Source organism: Apostichopus japonicus, chromosome 22, assembly GCF_037975245.1.
Source record: "Apostichopus japonicus isolate 1M-3 chromosome 22, ASM3797524v1, whole genome shotgun sequence".
NCBI lineage: Eukaryota > Metazoa > Echinodermata > Holothuroidea > Aspidochirotida > Stichopodidae > Apostichopus > Apostichopus japonicus.
In genome coordinates, this window is record NC_092582.1 from 3,964,485 (window position 1) to 3,984,829 (window position 20,345).

Sequence of the window (20,345 nt, forward strand, 5' to 3'; positions counted from 1 at the left end):
TAGATATCATACTGGATTATAAACAGGAAGAAATGAAATCCAACATGATCTGCTACTTTTAATTAAAGTCTTCAAAATTGCATCACAAACGATGACATTGAGCAAAGATTTTGACATATGGCAACAGAGATGCATGTCCGAAAGAAAAGGAGTCCAACATGATCTGCTACTTTAGATTAAAGTCATCAAAATTGTATCACAAGCGATGACATTGAGCAAAGATTTTGACATATGGCAACAGAGATGCATGTCCGTACATGCCTATTAAGACATATTAGAGCTTTAGGAATCAGTCACAGAAAGTTCACTCAGTTAAGCTTCACCTTAAGACAAGTTCACCACTGAATAGCTTTGTAGTTGATTCAACCCAGGCCTCAAAACTCAGGCTATTTTACTGGCTAAATGCCAGTGGATTTTTTCATTTGCCAGTAGAGCAAAAAAAAAAGGTACTTGCAGTATTTTTCTTCCAGTAGACATTAAGAACATAAACACATAATGTGTTGGATGACTATTGTCAGTCAAGAAATTAGCTTGATTTATACACTTACCAAACATAAACCCTGTATGTATTACTCTTTATGATTATTAGCAAATATTACTGGGCTGCTCCTGTTACCCTGTGCAAGAAACTGATGTTTGTTGTAAAATCAGGGAAATGCCAGTGGGAACTTGAATTTAGCCAGCAGATTTCTTAAGCACTTGCATTAATATTTTGCAATTATGTGGCTAAAATTGTGAAAATGTCTATGACTGTTATCACAGAACACTTTTTATCTAAATCTCTCAATAAGATTTATCATTCACATGCTAGCATAATTTGTTCCAAGATTCTCTGATATATATAATTATGTTTTAAACAAATACAGTTGTTACATGTCATCATTTCGAAAACATATATGTAGATTATACAAATTATAGTTTCGATATATACTGTTGTTAGAGATGATCTGAAGGACCTTGCACATTTGTTAATTCTGCCAGAGCGTGAACTTCCTACCAAAGTACAGTGTACATATGGCATTAAATGATATATAACTATAGCATCGTAATATCGGTTTGAAAAGATCCAGAGGCATGTAACTATATTATTTATAAAGGCAGGAGTTCAAATATGACCTTTTAAAATTCCTGCTCATCAAGGTGGTGTTTCTTTTCTCCCATCTGAAGAAGATGCTACTAGGATTGAAGCGTCAGTCCCCCCTAACCTTTGATACATTTACCTACAAATGCTGTCTACAGTAGACAATCAGTTAATCATTTTGGCTTTCACTCTATTTTTTATTTTTTTAAAACTTTTTTAATAAGATTCTTATGATTTTGTTAGTTTAAAGGTGACAAGTGTTGGCCCTAATGTGCGTTGAAAGTTAAAAAGAATCAGTCTATTAAGGTCAAACTTGAGCTGCATGTTAGGCCAGCCTTCTAAAGATTTTTCCGTACTGAGGGTCATTAAATTTTGTAAATTTAAGCCCCTCAATGTCTGGAGACATAAAATAATCTGGAGGTTCAGCACATATCCGGAAAAGTACTTTCGGTAATTTGAGCCACTTTTAGCCTAAATTTGAGGCCAAAGCTGATGGTGACACGTTCCATTCGTGTTTATAACTCTAAATCATTTCATACAGGCTTGGCCTAAATGTTCCCTGTCTGTTGATAGAGAGATTGCTTGTGATGAAATGCTATATCATTTGGTTCTTCCCAACTTTGGGGCCAATATAAACTACCATATTGTATTTATAAAGTCTGTCTTTTAATATAAACTGTGAAACCCATTCCTTGTCATCTAATACAGGTCTCTGTCTGTGTTTTGAATGATAACAAATCTTTGTGCCTACAATCACATGAGACTCTTTATCAGCTACTTTGGATTTAATTTTGAAGTATTGCAAATTATGTAAATAACTGAAAAACGACCCCAAATTCTCTCAATATCAGTTGAAAGATTTACAAATGGTTTATCATGCCATACTGTGTGTACCACTAGATTTATACAACTTGTATATTTCTCTCAAAGTGTGTTGTTTCTTATTTTGAAAATGACTCTGTAAAAGGTATCATGTATTGTACACTGCTTGGCTCTCTGCATGTAGTGCATACCTGTACAATTCAACACGAACAGCTCTTTTATCTTCACCTGTTCCTACCATGCAGTTAAATATGGCAAACCTAGGTATTTAGGGTGTGATATCTCTCAAATCTCAGGCTGAAATAGTTTCAACAAATTCCGGGTGGTGTATTTGGTACCAACCCAGGGGGAGGGAGGGGGAGAGGAGAGAGGGCATGCAATAGTTTTTATATTCTGATGGTAAACCCTAGCTTAAAGCAGCATTTTGCGTTCGGTCGCCGTTTTCTACTTTTTTGACATGTCCATCAAGTTTTTTACATACATCAATCACAAAACAGCGAACAAAGATATTATCCAAGTTTTTCCCAGACAACAACGTTAATTGGCGAGTAATTAAGGATATTTGCAGATAATGAGAAAAGTGTCCACAACAATTCCACATTAAAATTTAATCGCATACAGTTCTCCCAAACCCAGTAATTTGAATTCAACCAATCAGAGATGCAGGTTTAGTTATGAGCCGTTCCTAAAAATAGATTCAAGACTTTACATTGGTACAACCAGGGAGTTGTTATGGAACTCCCTGGTACAACTGCCATATAGACTGTTCACAAATCAAGCTTGGTGTTGTATTACGTATTGGTCAATGATGTTCATAGTGTTTAAATATTCATATCATGGGCGAGGTTTATTTGGATCCCAATGGAAAATATCTTGGAGAAAAACAAAGTTGAGAGTTGCAAATTTTTCGACTTTTATGCCACCATTTGAAGTAAGATTTAAATAGATAAGCTTGTTATGCATGTCGTTATGGCATAGTGGAGTCAGTGAGGTTGAGAAAAATCATAGAAAAGGATGCAAAATGCTGCTTTAAGATTTAACAACTCACAGTTTACTTTTAACTGGAGATTGGTTGCTATGGGACTAGCTACCCTACTTCTTTCTAACATCCCTCTTCATTGAGTATATAGTACCAATGATATGACAAGCTTTACTTCATTTTGCCTGAGTGGTTCCCATTGGTTTTGTAAGATTTTTCAAATATAAAAGCCGATGAAGCTATAAACTAAAATCTTCCGTTTCGAGAGATAGTCAAACTGTACTGTAGCTTTAAAAGTCTGTTCTGGTAGCTGTCATTATGTAAATCTGTGATGTCATAGTACGACCTGCATCTGAAGTGTTTTATTTTCTCCTTTGTTTTTTCTTTATATGGTTTTTTGTCCGGGTAGAATGTTAACAATGTTGACATTGAAACCAATGTCATCAGATTGATCAGATTTAGGTCATGTTGAAAGGTTCATCTTATGTAAGTTTCAGCATAAATTGCAAAGCCCATCTTCATTATAGGAAAAAAAAGCATTTTAGTCAATGAAGCAAAATGTAAAGAATTGAAAGCACATGAGACTTATTAGGATGTGATCAGTGACGGAGCTAGGGGTATTGGTCAGGGGGGGTCGAGGATGGTTTGTTGGGGTGCTTTCGACATTATCTAAGCGGAGCGCCACCACGGAGCGTACAGACAGTTTTTGAGTAAAGATACTCCCTAGATCGCCGGAAATGACCCTTTCCAGGCCTTGCTTATTTGCAGATAAACGAAGAATAAATAGGTGTCATCGCCAAGAAAATGTGACAAATGTCAATAGTTAGATGAGACCGCAATAAAAAAGTCAATAATCGTGAATAAGTAAAAAGTGGTAAAAAGCTGAAAAGGGCTCCAGCAGTCCATTTGAGTCCGTCAGGGAGGGGCATCCGCCCCCCCCTGACTGTATGGACGCTCCGCCACTGTATGTAATAAGAATACGTGATCAAGTCTTTAGCCTAATTGTGTGTGAAAGAACATTTAATCTGTGATATCTTCCAAATGGAATTAGATGGAGCATGCAGGGAGTCATTTGGGGAGGGTTTTCATGACAGTTACATTATCGCTATCACATGAAGATGAATAGTGATGGTTGGGTGTGTGTCTCCTTTGATATGAGAAGTTTAGATGATTCCCCATAAAAAAAAAATTTAAACAACATTTCTATCATTTTCTCAAAGAAATAGAAAAAGTGACATCACTGTGACATTGTTTAATATTTGATCTCTCAAGCGATATAGCGATTCTATTAAAGAATATGACACAAAATGTAATCTTTACCCTGACAGAAAGTAATAAGCATTTGTTCACAGGTGGTATGTGGGAAATTAAATGCAATAGTAGAGTTCCTCCCAGAAGGTAACATAGATCTGTATATTTGTACATTCTGACAGTGTTTTGCTGGCACATTGAATGGATTTCTGGGTAGTGCAAAATGCACTTTGTGATGTAACCATCTTTCCTCTCTTCTTTACAGATGATGATCTACCTGGGGAAGTTGAAGACCGTGTCATTGAAAGACTAGCTAAGGAAGGTAACCAGCAGACAGGTCAGTTTCACATAAAACCTGTTTATGTTTTGAACGTGAATTACTATTTACTTCGTTCCCCACTTACCTGTCTCCCCACAACCTATGCACCGCATTCTACCGTGTCTAGAATGCCCTGGTAATCTTTTAACACTGTACACCCTCACTGGCCCTAATGGCCTTCCTTCAAACCAGTAAGTTTTATAATATCTGTGAATCATCACTTCTTGCTTGTATGGTCACATTAATATAGCAGTGAAGATCCTCTTGTGCTCTCATCCAAGCCTAAGTTGCTTCCCTCTTCCCTTACCTGTCTCCAGTCTACGTATATGCACTTTCCCATATACCTAGACTACATGAATGAAGGATTTTAACACCGTGTCTCCAATATTCCACTTCCCGGACCTCACTCTGTCCCGCTTCCGTATTTACCATTCAGAACTTATACAACTAGGAGTTCTTTCTATGGACCTTTCGTCTGAGAATGTCTTACAACTCCGTTTGCAAATGTTTGTCATCATTTGTGGATTGTATTTCATCCGGAACAAAGACTTTTTTCACTAATCTTGAAATTTGAGTGAAATTATATGCGAGATTATAATATATCAGGCACAGAACTTGTGTATCCTAGATATGTCCATTATAAATATAAAAAAATTAATAATCAATTAAAAAAATTATTCTAACCTTTTGGTTTTAAGTTTTCCTCTGTGCAATAGTTAAGTTTATCATCTTTTGAAGCACATCTTGAAGAAACAATCTAAACGTTTACCTAGGAAAATGATTTCAGGTAATGATGTTATTGAACCATGTTAAAATACAGTTCTTTAGAATTTGTCATGGGTGACTTGTCTTGCATGCGTCTTCAAAACCATCTCACATCACATGCAAGGATACAGTGGTATTTAGAAAATCTGCAAGAGTTAAACTTGTCGTGAATTAGATAAGCTTTGTGAATACCCTTGATAAATGGAAACACTCGGAATCCATTTATGGTATATATCTTTATCTACATCTCTGTAAACCACTTAATGGAGACGTCTGCCTGTACTTTCCCTAGTGAATGTTACATCCTGTTTGTTTCTATGTGTAGTCATGGAAAAGTTTGCCTCCATCGTGTCCTTGTAAAAACCCCTGATCAAACAGTCCTAGCGTGCCAAACTAATTTAAGGATAGCGGCGGCCGATCAACATTCGCAAGGACATGCTTGCTGATGCTGATGTAACGACGATGACGAGGCTGATGAATATTCACGTCTTGCAGAATGTGAAATGTGGAACAGTCTGAAGTATACATTTGTTATTCTCTATGTATTCATTGTCCATCCTCTCTTTGAATAAGGATGCATATACCGTATCTAAGCCAATGTATTCAAGACCGCAGTCGATGGAACGAGTGCTTAAACTCCAGACGATGTAGAGTTGCATCGACAAAATCGTGAATCGATGTAGCTAAGTACCCGTTATCGGTCTAAGGTCGTATTTCCAGGCTTTCCTTGCAATCACAGTCTTAACATGAATCGTGACATTGAGCTCACAGACCCAAGGTCCCGGTATGAGGCATCTACAACTTGATTTTTTCGGTGTTGAAAATATAAAACTTGATTCAGTTTCGTCCATTAATGGATTTGCTTGTCAAGTTTGAGATTCATCTTAATATGATAGAAACCTTTCTACAGCAGTTCGTCATCATTTAGCAAATACTAGCTGTGACAAATGCGATGATTTCTTGAAAAGTATTTGTGACACATATCTCAACGTAAATGTGGATATGTCCTTGTTGATTGGAAGTCCGAAGGTATTCCATCATGATCATAGATCATATTAATGCCACTGCCTTTAATGCCAAAAAAATAAAAAATAAATCTTATAAATATATTCTCTAATGATAAGTTTGACAGATATGAAGAAAACACTGTATGCAATATGAATTTAACTACTTTCTGCCTAGCAACTGAATGTCAAAGGGTAAAAGAACCATTTTGTATTAAATTTCAAGAAAGGGCCAAAATTTGTACCTTGTTTAGATGTGATTTTAATGGAGGAGAATACAGTTCATTTCTTAACAGCAACCTGAAATTGACTACCACCAAGTGAATGTACCAGTTAGAATTAATTGTTCAAATATTACTTTGCTCTTCACCCACCTGTCTCCCCACAACCTTAGCACTCTCGTTCTACAGTGCCTAAAATGAACTGGCAACCTTTTACTAACTCTGTGCGCCCTCCCTCTATGGATGCTACTCTGAGAAAGTTTATTTATGAATTTGATTTTAAATGGTCCTCTCATGTAGGTGGAGACAGCATGACATGGTTTTGAAACCTAATAGTAGTGCTTCTTGTCCATGCAACTAAATGTACTAATTGACTCACTCCCTTTGCCAAAAGTTGCAAAGAAGGAATATCCCTTCGTTTGTTAAAAAGATCCTCAATTCTAGTGTATTGATGGAGGCTTGTCAATGCTCTGGGAAATTCCTTTGTGATTTTGCTCTGTCTAGCAAAAAGGGTAGGGTTGTCCAGCTCTGAGCCATCAGCAAGGTTTCTCTCCAGAAGTCAGGGTGAATCAGATGCTTTCTATATTTCCATTTTTTTTTATCCGAGGCCTGCTCAGGGAGTTTCAGAAATCTGCGGCATACAGTGAGTGTCACGTCCACATCACTTAGATGCAACCATTGAGGAGGAAGGAGAAAGTGACTGCTTTAAGCTCATTCATTTCAATAAGGATGACGTCAAAAGAATTCTGCAATTTTGATAAGCTGAATAAAAGGGCAGCGCTTTTATTGTCATGTGATGCCCTATATATGCTATGACAAACTGTGTCTCCCGGGCCCCAACCGTTATGCATGGATTGATAAATAGTTACAGGAATGTCACAAGAAATATATGAATAAGAATAAGTTGTGTAGCTGGGAATGTGGTTTACGCAACTGGTCTATTCGAAAAGGACACAAGTGTTGACGAAGTATAGATATTGAACTCACTTCCTTGCTTACATGTCTCCAAGTTACAACCTCAGCACTCTTGCTCTACAGTGCCTAGAGTGAACTGGTAATGACTTTAGCACTGTACGCCCTCCAAGGCTGGTCTCTATACTGGATGGTCAATGACCCTCCTCATTTCTACCACCCTATTGCTAAGAGAGAGTTTGTTGGCAAGTTTTGGGAATTTTACTTATCTGATGGTGATTAATGATAGCCCTGATAGCCCTGATGACATAACAGTGGTTGGCTATAAAAGAAACTGATTTGACAACGAACTGTTGCTTTTTCTGTACATAAATATCCCCTCAGGGACATATTCCAGCAACATTTTTCATAATTATTTCTCATGCAAAACACTCATACCTGTCATCTAGCAATTCCAAAAAATTACACCAACCTGGCTATATGTTTGTTTGCATCGATAAAGAGAAGTTTTTGAATACTACATCAGTTTGAAATTTGGATTAAAACTGTCAATTAATGTTTGATACAATGAACAGTTCTCTCCCATGGTTGTTCCATCACTCTCCTTTCCACCCCCTTTTCTATCTTCATTACAGCCCCCCCCCCCCTCTCGATTTGAAGGGACATTGTAAGTCTAATGTCTATCGGTATAATCTGCAGTTTGGTCTGCCTTGAAAGAAGAGTCTTGTAGTCCTTTTGTCTCAGTTGGAAATAAGCCAACTTTTGCATATCTGCTATGTATAGTGTTTTTGTCACATATTGCTCACATCTCCTTTCTTGACATTTGAAATGTATTCCAAACTCTGTGACGATCCACGCTGGCACACTTTCAGAATACCATTAAACTTTGTGAGTCGATCCTGAAAGTAAAAAAAAAAAAAAAAAAAATTGTTTTACCCTTTGTGATGTAGTAAAATGCATCAGGAACCAGAGTATATGCCATTTGTTGATATTTCCCCTCCTAATTGCAGGCCCTTGCGTGGTAAGCACGCCTTTGATCAGATGTCATGCACAGTTTTATGTGGTAAAGTGCAGGGAAAAGAGGTTTTTATAGGAATTTTCTAGTAGCAGACAATGTTAGACATATATTGAAGGGAAAAAATATTTCACACTTAACTGGTGCCTTACTCAATATACAGTTCTACATACAGTATGATTGAAATGAAAGATACAGTATATGATACAGAACATACAGTAGATACAGTACATATGATTGAAATGAAAGACAGCCTTATTTAAGTGGCTGAACATCCTCCTCCTACGCTAGGGAGTGAATTACGAAAGGTGCTCTGGGATGTGATCCAGGCAACTGTTCTTCATTCATTTAAGGCTTTTCTTAAGCTATTATGCATCTTGCCTGATTTATCCCTGAAACCTGATCAGCATTAGGAATGTTTGCTTTTTAGCTGTCAATGTTCTCTCTATTTCAAATTTCATGTAAATGTACCCCTTTTTTCAAAAGTTTTTTTCCTCACTGGATAAATGATTTTAATATTGTAAAGTAAAACGAAAACATTTCATATTAAATTGCTTTGGTGACATCATACTTTAAGCTGTTGCCAGTTGCATTTTACAAAATATCAAAAATTTTAAATATTAATATCTTCACAATACAAAAAATGCTAGGAGGATGTTACTTTAACCTAATGCTTTTTTATCTCTGCAGCTCATTCCCCCCTCTCCCCCGTCACCACAAAGACAAAGAGGCTTCCCCCCCCCCTTTGAATTGTTTTATATACACCTTTCTCATTATAATTATTATTCAAAGTTTTTCTTTCCTTTCCCAGTGCATCATAAGGTCTACCCCATGATATTGGGTTGGATAGTCTTCATCACAGCAGGGAGCTGCTAGAGTAGCAGCTCCCTGATCATAGTAAAGCAGACATTCATGTAAATAGCATACAGTATATGCCACTGAAGCCTACAACAATTAGTAGTATGACTGACATACCAAGGGCAATAGAAGAGTATATATGGTCTGGGTACAGCTACTCTGTGTTTGTATCTACCATCAACTCAAGAACCTAAATTGATAACTTAATGAATGTTGCCATGGACGACATAGCAGTGCCATTAATTTCATGACAAGGCCTGGCTCTGCATGTCTTATATATATGTGTCCTGTCTGACTGAGCATTTGACCCTGAAGCAAAATTTTTGTAAATTTAATTGAAACTGGAGTAATTTATTCCATGACAGCTTGGCAACTCAACCATCATCCAGAGTTTTTTACGGGGAGCTCTACCAATGTTCAAATTGTCATTTCCACGGGGCATGTTGTATGGAACAAAAAGTGGAAGTTTGGAAGTGTTTTTTTTTTTCCAAGCACATTTGTAAATGGCAGCAAATATAATTGCATGTGCTGTCGGGCACAGTATCGATTCAAGATTCAAATTCATACTGCCATAATTTTGTAAACGGATTAAAGCGGTCTCATGTACTATAGTTGTAAGATAACTACATTTACTTCATTCCTCTCTTAATTTACCTTGTCTCCTATACTTACATCTTAGAGAGGGTCATTGGGGGGGGGGAGGGGGTGGGGGAGGGAGTGGAAGAATGTTACCAATTTGTAGATTTGGCAGGTTGGAATTTGTATGTTCAGTAGACAGGTAAAGTAACGTCATTTGCAAATAAGTTTTGGGGTACCATCTGCTTTTGATACCCCTTCTTGCAGTCGATAAAATTCATGCATGCCGTATTTGTGGACATTTGTTTGGCAGTTGTACTTTCTAAGGCTGTACTTAAGTTTGCTTGAGAATTAAAAAGCTATTCTGGTATTATCCCTATGAAATTATTCAGTATTATGGTCCTAAAAAAGGCTAGAAGTAATACCATATGTAATACGTATGGACTTAGTCTTGCATACTTTAAAGTGCCATGGCATGGATTGATCTAGCCGGTTGGGCAAACTGTCATAGAGAAACACCTTTAGGGATAACAAGTTGCAAAAACTTTCTTACAATCTATAATTTATTACATATTCATTAATAATTACTCCATAAAGCACCAATGGATTTTCTACAAAATCTTCTTTAATCACCACCACTAGAGATGAACTTGTTTGTCTCCGTTTTTTTCCCTAAATTTCTCTGAGTAACACAGAATAATAATCTCATCCTTAGGGATTAACAGCTTACAAGGGACAACATTGTAAATATACAACCCGTACCATTCTCAAAGTCTGTATCTTCTTCAGTTAATGTACTCGTTGTTGTAATGTAACATCTCATGGAACATTTCCCTGTACAGGTTCCAGAGAAACCAAAACCATGCGAAACATTTCGATTACTAACAAAGAACATACCTTGATAAAAACATATATATAAACAGATAATTTCATAAATAAAGAAGTTTTGCCCACTTTCTGCTGACGTGAGTGAAAAGAGAGGAAAATAGAGAGTCTAAAACAGAACAGATGGCCTTCCTCTAAGAAAGCTTGACGTGGCCAGTTTAAACTATGACATTTGGAAGTTTTAGAGATTAGCCGTTTGATGTTTCAGCTTTTGTCGTCACTATTCTCTCCTGCAGTCAACATGAGCTGTCGATCAAGTGCTCTGCACTTCTGTTATTTCAATTTATTTGCAACTGGCATTGCTATTATGGCTTGGTTGACTGGTCAAGTGCTGCTTTGTTACCATGGCAACTGTTGCGCGGAAGTAAAGCTAGGTTGGCCAAGCTCATCCATTTGAACAACGCCGGTATCCGCTCTGATATTGCATATGTAACGTCATAGTCATTTGTGACGCTAAAGCATTTCAACCTGAACTTTCATCGAAGGCTAGAATTTGTTTCAAAGGCAATTAGAATTATTAAGTGTGTATACTCTTTGGTAAAATTGGTCAGCCTTTGTAGTTTAAGCGATGCAAAAACACTGTGATGTCGATGAGAAAGGCTTGTTCTAAGTGGAATTAGGTTTCTGGATCACAAACAGAATTCCATTATATTCCCCACCAAGTTGATATGTCTGAAAATGTGTGCTTGCAATTCAGTGATGGCAAGTGCTTCGTGTTTGAAGTACGTTGTAACCAAAGTGGCAACAAATTGTGATACCCAAACTTGATTCACAAAATACAATCTTTTTATGCTTTAGTGATGGTGTTTAAAGGAATTGAAGCCTCATCCATAATTTGCAGCCATTTTTGGAGTGATTTAGTAAGTGTTTTCCATGTGTTGTAACTTTTATTCTCACCAGAGCCCTAGAAGCCCTGTGCATGTTTGATAGTGCTAGGCTACAAAGTTTTCATCAAATGTTTCTCAACAACACAAGGTTATTCGTATGTTGTGGGTGACCGCAGTATCTTGAAGGGTCTGAATATGGGATGTTTACAAATGTTTTGATCTGGTGTAATAAGTTTCTTGGATTCTTGCCAAGAGGGTTTTGCCAGCGCAAGACAGGTGTCAGTGGGGTGTGTTCAGTATTGATTATAATGCTCTGTGCACTTGTGCAATGCAACACTCAACTAGTAAAATTAAATTTACCACACTGCGATGGAAGTCGTTGATAAATTTGAATGTTGGTAGCCTGACAGACTTTACGGCCATCAAGGCAGGTAGCCTGAATTCAATCATAGTAAGCAGTCCACAGCCCCCGGCGCATAGGATTTTTCTCGCCCCGACCCAGATACGCTTTTACTGAGCTGCAAAGTTCACATAAATGTTTGCATTTATTAAACCTGCTGTTTTCAGACGCCTTTTGCCAACTGTTTTGTATGAAATTACCTCAAGACACTCCACCTCTGTGAGTTTCCTCGAAATTCACATCACTTTTCTACAGTTGATGAAATTTCCAAAAATGTCATTTCTTCACTTTTGATTCCTTGCCAGACGCAGAAGGAATCTATCTGATGGTGTGTGTTTGTTTATGTTTGTGTGTATGTGACGCTTTTAAGCACCATAACTCAAAAAGTGCATGGTGGATTAACTTTATTCTTGGAATTGAGGATATTTCTTTTTAAGTACAAGAAGTTTAATTCTTTACTGTGAGGTTCAATGGTCATTTAGGGTCAACTGAGGTCAAAAGTCTGAAAACTCTGTGAACACGATAATTCAAAAAGTACATCTTTGCTTTACCATGTCTCTCTTTTTTATTTGTGATGTTCTTCTTGGTCAATTTTGTGAAAAACTATTTCACAACTATTTTCACAAATAATTAGATGAAACACAAATCAATAACTTTGGTGACATTTTTGTTTGTTAAAATCCTTGAAAATTCTGCCTACACAACCAATTTTTGTTACTCTTCAGCTAATAAGGTTTTGGCTTTCTCCTTGAACGTAAATTTGAACCCCATATGTATAATGGGAATATACTTCCATGGTGTGAAGAAAACTAATGAATGATTAACCTTAAAAGCTTGTACTTTGAAATCTGTCATGCATGAGGTACCTGTTTTAGGATAAGTTACAGTTAGAAGTTCATTGTTCTCTTACTTATCTTCTCTCAAGTCATGCACTTTTCCATCCAATAACCTCACCCCCACCCCCCCCCCAAAAAAATGTTATTTTGAACACCGGATGTGGGTGGACTTAGTGGGTTGAATTGTGACCCTGAAGGGGGTCAGTATGGGTGCAATATGTTAAAATTTACAAATATTTGCCGGTTAGATACTGTAGATGGAATTGTGCAAGATTTAAGTAGAGACAGGGGAGGGGAGGGGAGTGGGGGGAGCTGGGGAGAAAGGGTGTAATCTGGACAGGGAAAGAGGTGTGCAGAAGTTTGTTCATGACGGATTTTGCTTGAACAAATTAGGTGATAATGTTAGATTTTGTCTTTTAGACCGGTAGGCTAAAACTCCTATTAAAAGAAAACTATAGATGGATTTGATGCATTTTCTGATATATTACAACTGTAGCACTCACTAAAATGACAATTTGGTGAAATTTTCTTACCACATCTCATTTTGCACTGTATTTATGATGCTAAAGTCCTTCCCTTGTGACTCGATCCCAGTTTTCATACATCGTGGAAACTGTAGTAGTGGTAGACGTCACATGTATTCCACTTCATCGTTTCCCTCCTCTCCCCTCCCCTCCCTCACTTCCATCTTCTCCCTTACCTCCATCCTCAAGCTTCTTCAATCCCTCCCTAAGTTCCCATAGTCTCCTCCCCTCCTCCATTTATAGTTAAATACATGATTTAATGCAATCATTTCTCATTCTCTACACTCCCTGGCATATCCCCCCTTCTTTTTATTATTCATACATATTTATGTTTGTAAAGTCAATTCTTAAATCTGCATTAGTTGGATGTGAGTGAAAATAGAGCTTAATTTACAAACAGGTCGTTTGCCACACCGGATATAACGAGAACACCGTCATGAATTAATTCCTTTCAGACCTACAGAAAATGCCACCATTAACACCATTTGTCTCTGTGGAAGTAGTTTATTACGGATGTGTGAATCAATAATATACAAAAAAACACCGGAATTTGACTGAACGGTGTGCCAGTTACATTCTATTTTTAGAAAGTGCACACTTGCAGGTGGCCAGATTTGGTGACACTTTGCCATTGTTCCAAATATTGTTTTGTTCCATTTAAATACAGATGTTTTCCATCCTTGCCCCCTTAAAAATTTGCCGAGAAAATCGCATCAAATAAAACATTCCTCATGACGGGGAAGAAATAAACTAAGGCACTAGTATAGTGATTCGTGTGTTAAAGTAGTTCCTTATATAGGGCAAGAAGATGAATTCAGAGCATATTCTAGTTTTGTCTACCTTATGTGTATAGATTTTTTCTTTCCCTTATTTACTTTGTTCCTCACTTACCTGTCTCCCCACAACTATAGCACCCTCGTTCTACCGTGCGTTTAGTTGTTGTGACAGATCTTTGTAAGTTTGTTGTGTTATTCTTCACAGTAAATGCAGACAATGTAGTGTCCATACACGTACAACATCAAGTATGTACACAGGTCGCTAATAGAAAAACCCTGTGAACTGCTTTAGTGTTGAAAAATTTAATAATTTCACACTACAGTAATCCTCCCACATACTATGGGCTGAATATTTGGCGACTAAATCCATCCCAAGTGGAGAATCCCTTGGTACTTTCAGACTACTTTAGAAGTATCTGGAGCACTTATTCACTAACTTGGTGAGGAATTTCTTGAGTTGCAACCTACATGAGGGTCCACCGGACACGGAGAAATAATTTCCCTCCTACTGCAACTGTGACGTTTTGAGCATGCAGTATTACAATTTGCGTCAGACGTCACGATATAGTGACATGATAGTGTGAAATATGAAAGATAATACACTGTAAAAGAAGAGTCAGTTTAATATTTTACTCGACCAAAATGACTCTAGAAATAAAGAAACCAGGTATAACACATATTTAACTTGAAAATAAGACAAAATCAAACAATACCACATTTACATATTTCACATCAGTTAGATATTCAGAATACAAATTTCCTGTGTCAGATTAAACAGGTGGTAACTTAAGAAAACAATATTGGTCATGAACAGTATGTATGTATTTTAGATCCTCCTGCAAGCAGGAACTCGCGAAGAAGCCATCATTGGCTTATCAAAGCCGCAAGCTGACCGAAGTCAGGTCTCTTAGATTCATACTTAACGTCCATGATTATGAATTGTCAATTGTCAACAACTCTGTAACTGGACAACGTACATTAATCTTGGGGTGACTCAAACTCGGGACCTTATGATTGAAAGGCACCGGCGTTAACCACTGAGCTAAACACTCCCACTATATTCAACAGTATACATAGTAAATGATACCAGCAATGAGTCTTCAGCTGCTACCTGTTTGTACCTCTAATAATTCGATAAGAGTAAAAACCGTGCGAGACATCTACGTATATTCCGCCTTTGGTTTTGGCTTTTTTTACCGTGGCAACGATTGCAATCTTTCCATCAGTTTGTGTGTATCATGTGAGACTATATGCGGTTTGCAGTGTCCTGCGTCATACCATCTCGAGTAATACACTAACTCTTGCAGTTTCTCTCATTTTATTCCAAGATTAATGGGATCATGTTTCTTTTTGTGCTGGTAGGAGAGAAACAGTGCATAAATCATAAAAAATGGTTTAAAATTCCGATATCACAGGAAATCACCCAAATCAGATCATCTACCTACTCACAGTACATCAACTCACCCACCCACATCCAGAAACAGATATTTTTATGCCGTTATTTGTCATTCGACACTCTGTTAAAAGCAGTTCATCTTAAAGTCATTGATCTAGATTGTAATATACTACAAGATGCTGCATTTATTTTGTCTCATGTGTCAATTGTTGAGAATAACCTTAGTACCTTAATCACTTTGACACAGCTAGGGTAAGCCAAATCATCTTAATTGGTATAACATACATGTGTGCTAGATATACCAATATTGGTGAACAACTTCATCAAACAGCTTAGAAGAATTTTTTTTTCCCCACTGGGGAGATATCACAGGTTTGATGGTCTTCCACAGACAAGCCGAAGACTTTAGCAAGTCTAAATATGACATCCTTTCCTTCTCACTCTAACCACCCAAAGTGCTTCTAAGACCTTCGTTTTGAACTTGTATTATCTTTGGTTGTTAAATAATTCGATCCGAACTGGACTTTTCAAGGCCTTTTTGGACCTAGAAGGGCAGAGTGTTAAAAGGTTACCAGTTCAATCTAGGCACGGTAGCAGGAGGTAGGTGCTGTGGTTGTGAGGAGACAGATAAGCTTGTCACTCGTAAAATATCCAAACCAGTATTAGTTTTAGAACATCCCTCTATCATTTACTCTATAAGATAATTGGTTGCTCTCCTTTAAACTCTGTGACGTAAAATCACAGCTCGCAAAAACATTTTCAAATGTTTGAAGGTCGACTCTCTGAATTAAAATATCCCTTGATAGAAGAAGAAGAGAAATATTTATTAACATTGTGCAGCGATTTGGGACCATCGCAGCAGCATGAACGCATGATTCGATCAGATGTGCTGATGATGATGATATGTTTCCCAAATTGATGTTGACTTTTTAAGATTTCACGAGATGTGAATCCTTAATCAGGTTTTAGTTTTCTTGGAATCACCTCTTGGGTAATCCATCAATAGTTTAAATACCTCTTTTCAAGAAAGTTAGTTTGAAGATGCCAAAAGTAATTATAATAATTTTCTGCTTTAAAGGTCACCATATATGTAGAGTATTCATAAGGATTAAAGTATCTGTTTGTGTTTTCATTTTTTGGAAATCTGTCACTTAAAATTTGAAAATAATTATATCTTGACTTTAATGATTTGTAACTTTATAAGTTGATTCTGAATAAGGTTAAGTTTTATTTCATACTCTGAAGTGATAAATTACAACAAAAAAAATATGTGATTTAATCTTATTTTGGCATGTGATTACTACTTGTGAAATGGCATGATCAATACCATTAGACTATATTCTCTAATTAATATTGGTAAAACAGAAATCAACGATGTTCTTGATCTCAGCTACGTCAATGGTATTCTTAGTTTGATGTACATGTAGGTTAATTACTTGAAGTTGTTGAGTAACAATACATAAATATCTTCATCAATATCTTCATTTTCTTCAAAAGTCTACTTAAGACCCATCTTTTCACTTGTTCTTTTGTAAATTAATCTGCTTTCTTTGTAAAGCGCCTTGAGCAGTGACTTTTGTCTACTGATTTGGCGCTATATAAGTCTCATTTATAATTATTATTATTATTATTTGATGTATTACTTTAATAAGGATTAGGAAGAGAGTGTCAGTGTGTGATTTGCAGTAAACTCTTATCTTGGTGCCAACTGTATATATGCCATTTTTTCCTTCATTTGTAATAATATTGATAGAGAATGGAGCATCAGTGTGGGAATATCAGTGCACACCATGTCATTGATGTCAACTGTGTATGTTCATTACGTATTTTTAGTTCATGTTGAGCAATACAGTCACATACATGTGCATATTACATAATATGTGTATGTACTGTACCTGAGCATTCCATGTGGACAGTCAAATGAAAGAGATAAGAAAAATACCATGCTTTCCCTATTAGGTGAGGAACACATTAAACTGTTTGTGACGAATGCATACCATGTCATAATGTCAACTACACATGTTCATTTTTGTAGTCCCAGTGTTGACTTCAAGAGATACAGTCATGTGGTGCTCATAATGCTTAAGTTCATTGTGTATGTAATATATGTAATTTACCTTTGCATTGCATTCTAGAAAACTAATTGAAGAAAGGAGTTGCCCAAATAGCATTCATGTATTTATTTTGCTCCTCACTTACCTCTCTTCCCACAACCTTAGCACTCTTGTTCTACCGTGTCTAGAACAAACTGGTAATCTATTAACACTGTGCACCCTCTTATGCCCCTAACTCTCTGGTCAATGTCCTTCTCATTCTACAACCCAAAGTGCCTAGACGTCCGTCTTCAATTCGTTGAATCCACTCGTTTTTAGTGTGGAAGATAGCGAGTGTGCCAGATGAGTTCATACCATTTTATAATCTCAGCTGTGTATGTTCATTATGTAGTATCATATGATGTCGTGCTCATTAACACATATCCTGTGTATATAATGTTCCTTTACATTGTACGTAGAGAACTGTAAAGCGCAGAAGAGTTGCCCGTAGCATCTCCAGTATTTTGTGGATGACTCATTCATGTGTCTTTTCTGAATGGAAGAAGTTCCTTTCAAAGTATTGCTGACAGGCTGGATGAATATATTACACAAATCTAATTTTAGTCCCTGGAAGGTATGAGCAGAGCTACTCTCCTCTTAATATACTGTATTACTCTCTATTACATGCTCATGTGCGGTTGAAATCTTGTGTGTACTTCAGCAATGTTGCACAATATTCACAATGTCTCAATAAAAGCCAGCAACTGGGTTTGGCCGATGGATTGCAATATTAATTTCGACAGTATCTAATCGAGTTCTGGTCAGAACATGATGGGATTTTGTACATTAGAGAGGTTTGAGTACTTTCATCGTTAATTCACTTACACAGAAATTTATCTAACTTTCCCAATTAACCAGTCATCCATCATTCAGTAATTAAAAGTTGAAGTTTGTCTCCGTGGTAGATTTGAAGGCGACAGGTTTATTAAAATCATGTTCTACTCGTACATTAATACTGATTGGTTTTGAAAATTGAAAATATGACTAAAAATGTTTGATTAATACTTCACTCACTTCCTATGTCTCCTCTTAATTGCTGCACAATCTCTCTACCCAGTGAGTTTGATCTCTGTTGTGTGTGCGTGTGTGCGCGTCTGTCTATCTGCGTGCGTTTTTGTGTCTCTGTGTTAAATGCATGTGAGTGAACAATAAAAGAATTAAGCATTTAACCTTTGATAGTAATGTGTATCCTTCATTAATTAATTAATCTTGTATGAGTAAGTGTATACAGAAAAAGAAAATATGGAAATATATCAAAAAAATATTCACTAAAAGCTAAAGCTGTTTTTCTTGTTGACTTGTCAACAAACCTGTTGGATTATGATAAAAAATCAGGTGACTATCGATCAAAATGAGAAATCCTAGATTCTTTAAAGAATGACAAATAATAAGTGAATAGTGAAATGTGTCATTCCATTCTCAAAAATTGTTTTTCTCCCAAAATAATTTCTTTTCATATGTATTTATACAAGGATAATATCTGAAATTTTGCCAAAATGTTGTCTTTTTTTGGTCATTATTTAAAATACAACTGAATTTAAGAGACTGTAATTTACTTAATTCCTCTTTGATACCTGTCTCCCCCATACATGTGCACTCCTATCTACCTAGCCTATGACAACTTGTAACATTCCTTCAATGTGCCCCAGATTACCCTATTAAGGTCACTGTCCTCATCCTTTCAAATCTAGCATTCCAGTGCAAATGATATTTTTTTTGTGTCCCTCAACCCTCCCCCCCAACTGAATTTTCAAGTATTCAAATAATCAAATCAACATTCTTGATTGTTTCTCGTGAGTTTTTGAAATCGGAAGAATTCTACCTTCATCTCTTCGTGCACATGTTAGAGTATAGAGATTTCAAAAAAACGATGCCCCTAATTTTACCTTGATATGGACTCGGAATGGATGTCAGCCAAATCCACCCAATTATCAACTATGTGATTATTAACAGGCTCGATGTCTTATAGTTTGTCCTGATTCCAAGATCAGATGAATGTGAATGATGTCTTATATCAGCTTACAAGAATCCCAAGTGACTTTAAAACCATGCATATATAGCAGGGATGCTCTGGAATATGAGAGAACACTGCTATTTTAGTCTTTGAAAGTATGTAGATTTTATTGGTTCTTTTTCTATTTTATATCAGAGCTGAGTAAATTGTAGAGTCTTCTAGTTTTCCCCAGACAACTAATTATCTTCCCAGACAATCAAATCTACCCTGAGAGGTTATCCAGAGGACAGTGATCTCACTGAAGAATCAATTCATTTACTCTGATTCAGCTCACTCTACGCCGAATCGAACTATTCACTCGACCGACACAAATGATGAAAAAATGGGTTGTAGAATGCAAAGCACAAAAAGGAAGAAATTTAGCAATTGAGGTTTATACCTGAAAGTACATATTGATCTGCAGACTGCTGACACATCTTTGGATGAATTATGTTAATTTTTTACACCTGAGTTTCATCTTACTTGATTTGAGATGTACATGGCACCCTGGTAACTTGGGTAGATCCAGCCCTCTGACATTTCTATATTTGTACAATAAATTACCTGGGCTATGCATGTTACACAGCTCCATCAAAAACAAGTAATTAGTACCCCTTAATTACCTGTGGGGGTAACTGCAGGTTCCGGGTGTTTGGACTATAATATCCACCTCTTTGGTGTGGCTTCAGTTTTAATCACCAGCCTTGAGTTTACCCATGTCCCAGTGATAAGCAATCTCTGGGCTAACAAAACATTACAGTGTGTGTTTTAATCTTTGAAAACAGCATGTATACTTCACACCTTCCTTCTCT

At 36.7% G+C, this 20,345-nt stretch overlaps 1 protein-coding gene across 2 annotated transcripts in view; it reads left to right on the forward strand.

Annotated features, from left to right (window-relative positions):
* Window positions 1-20,345, forward strand: part of LOC139964237 (neural proliferation differentiation and control protein 1-like) — a 125,685-nt gene that overhangs the window by 58,899 nt on the left and 46,441 nt on the right. For both annotated transcript variants that reach the window (XM_071965682.1, XM_071965683.1), the window contains one exon: window positions 4,399-4,470. In XM_071965682.1, the coding sequence (XP_071821783.1) occupies window positions 4,399-4,470 (72 nt within the window). The remainder of the gene's footprint in view (window positions 1-4,398; window positions 4,471-20,345) is intronic.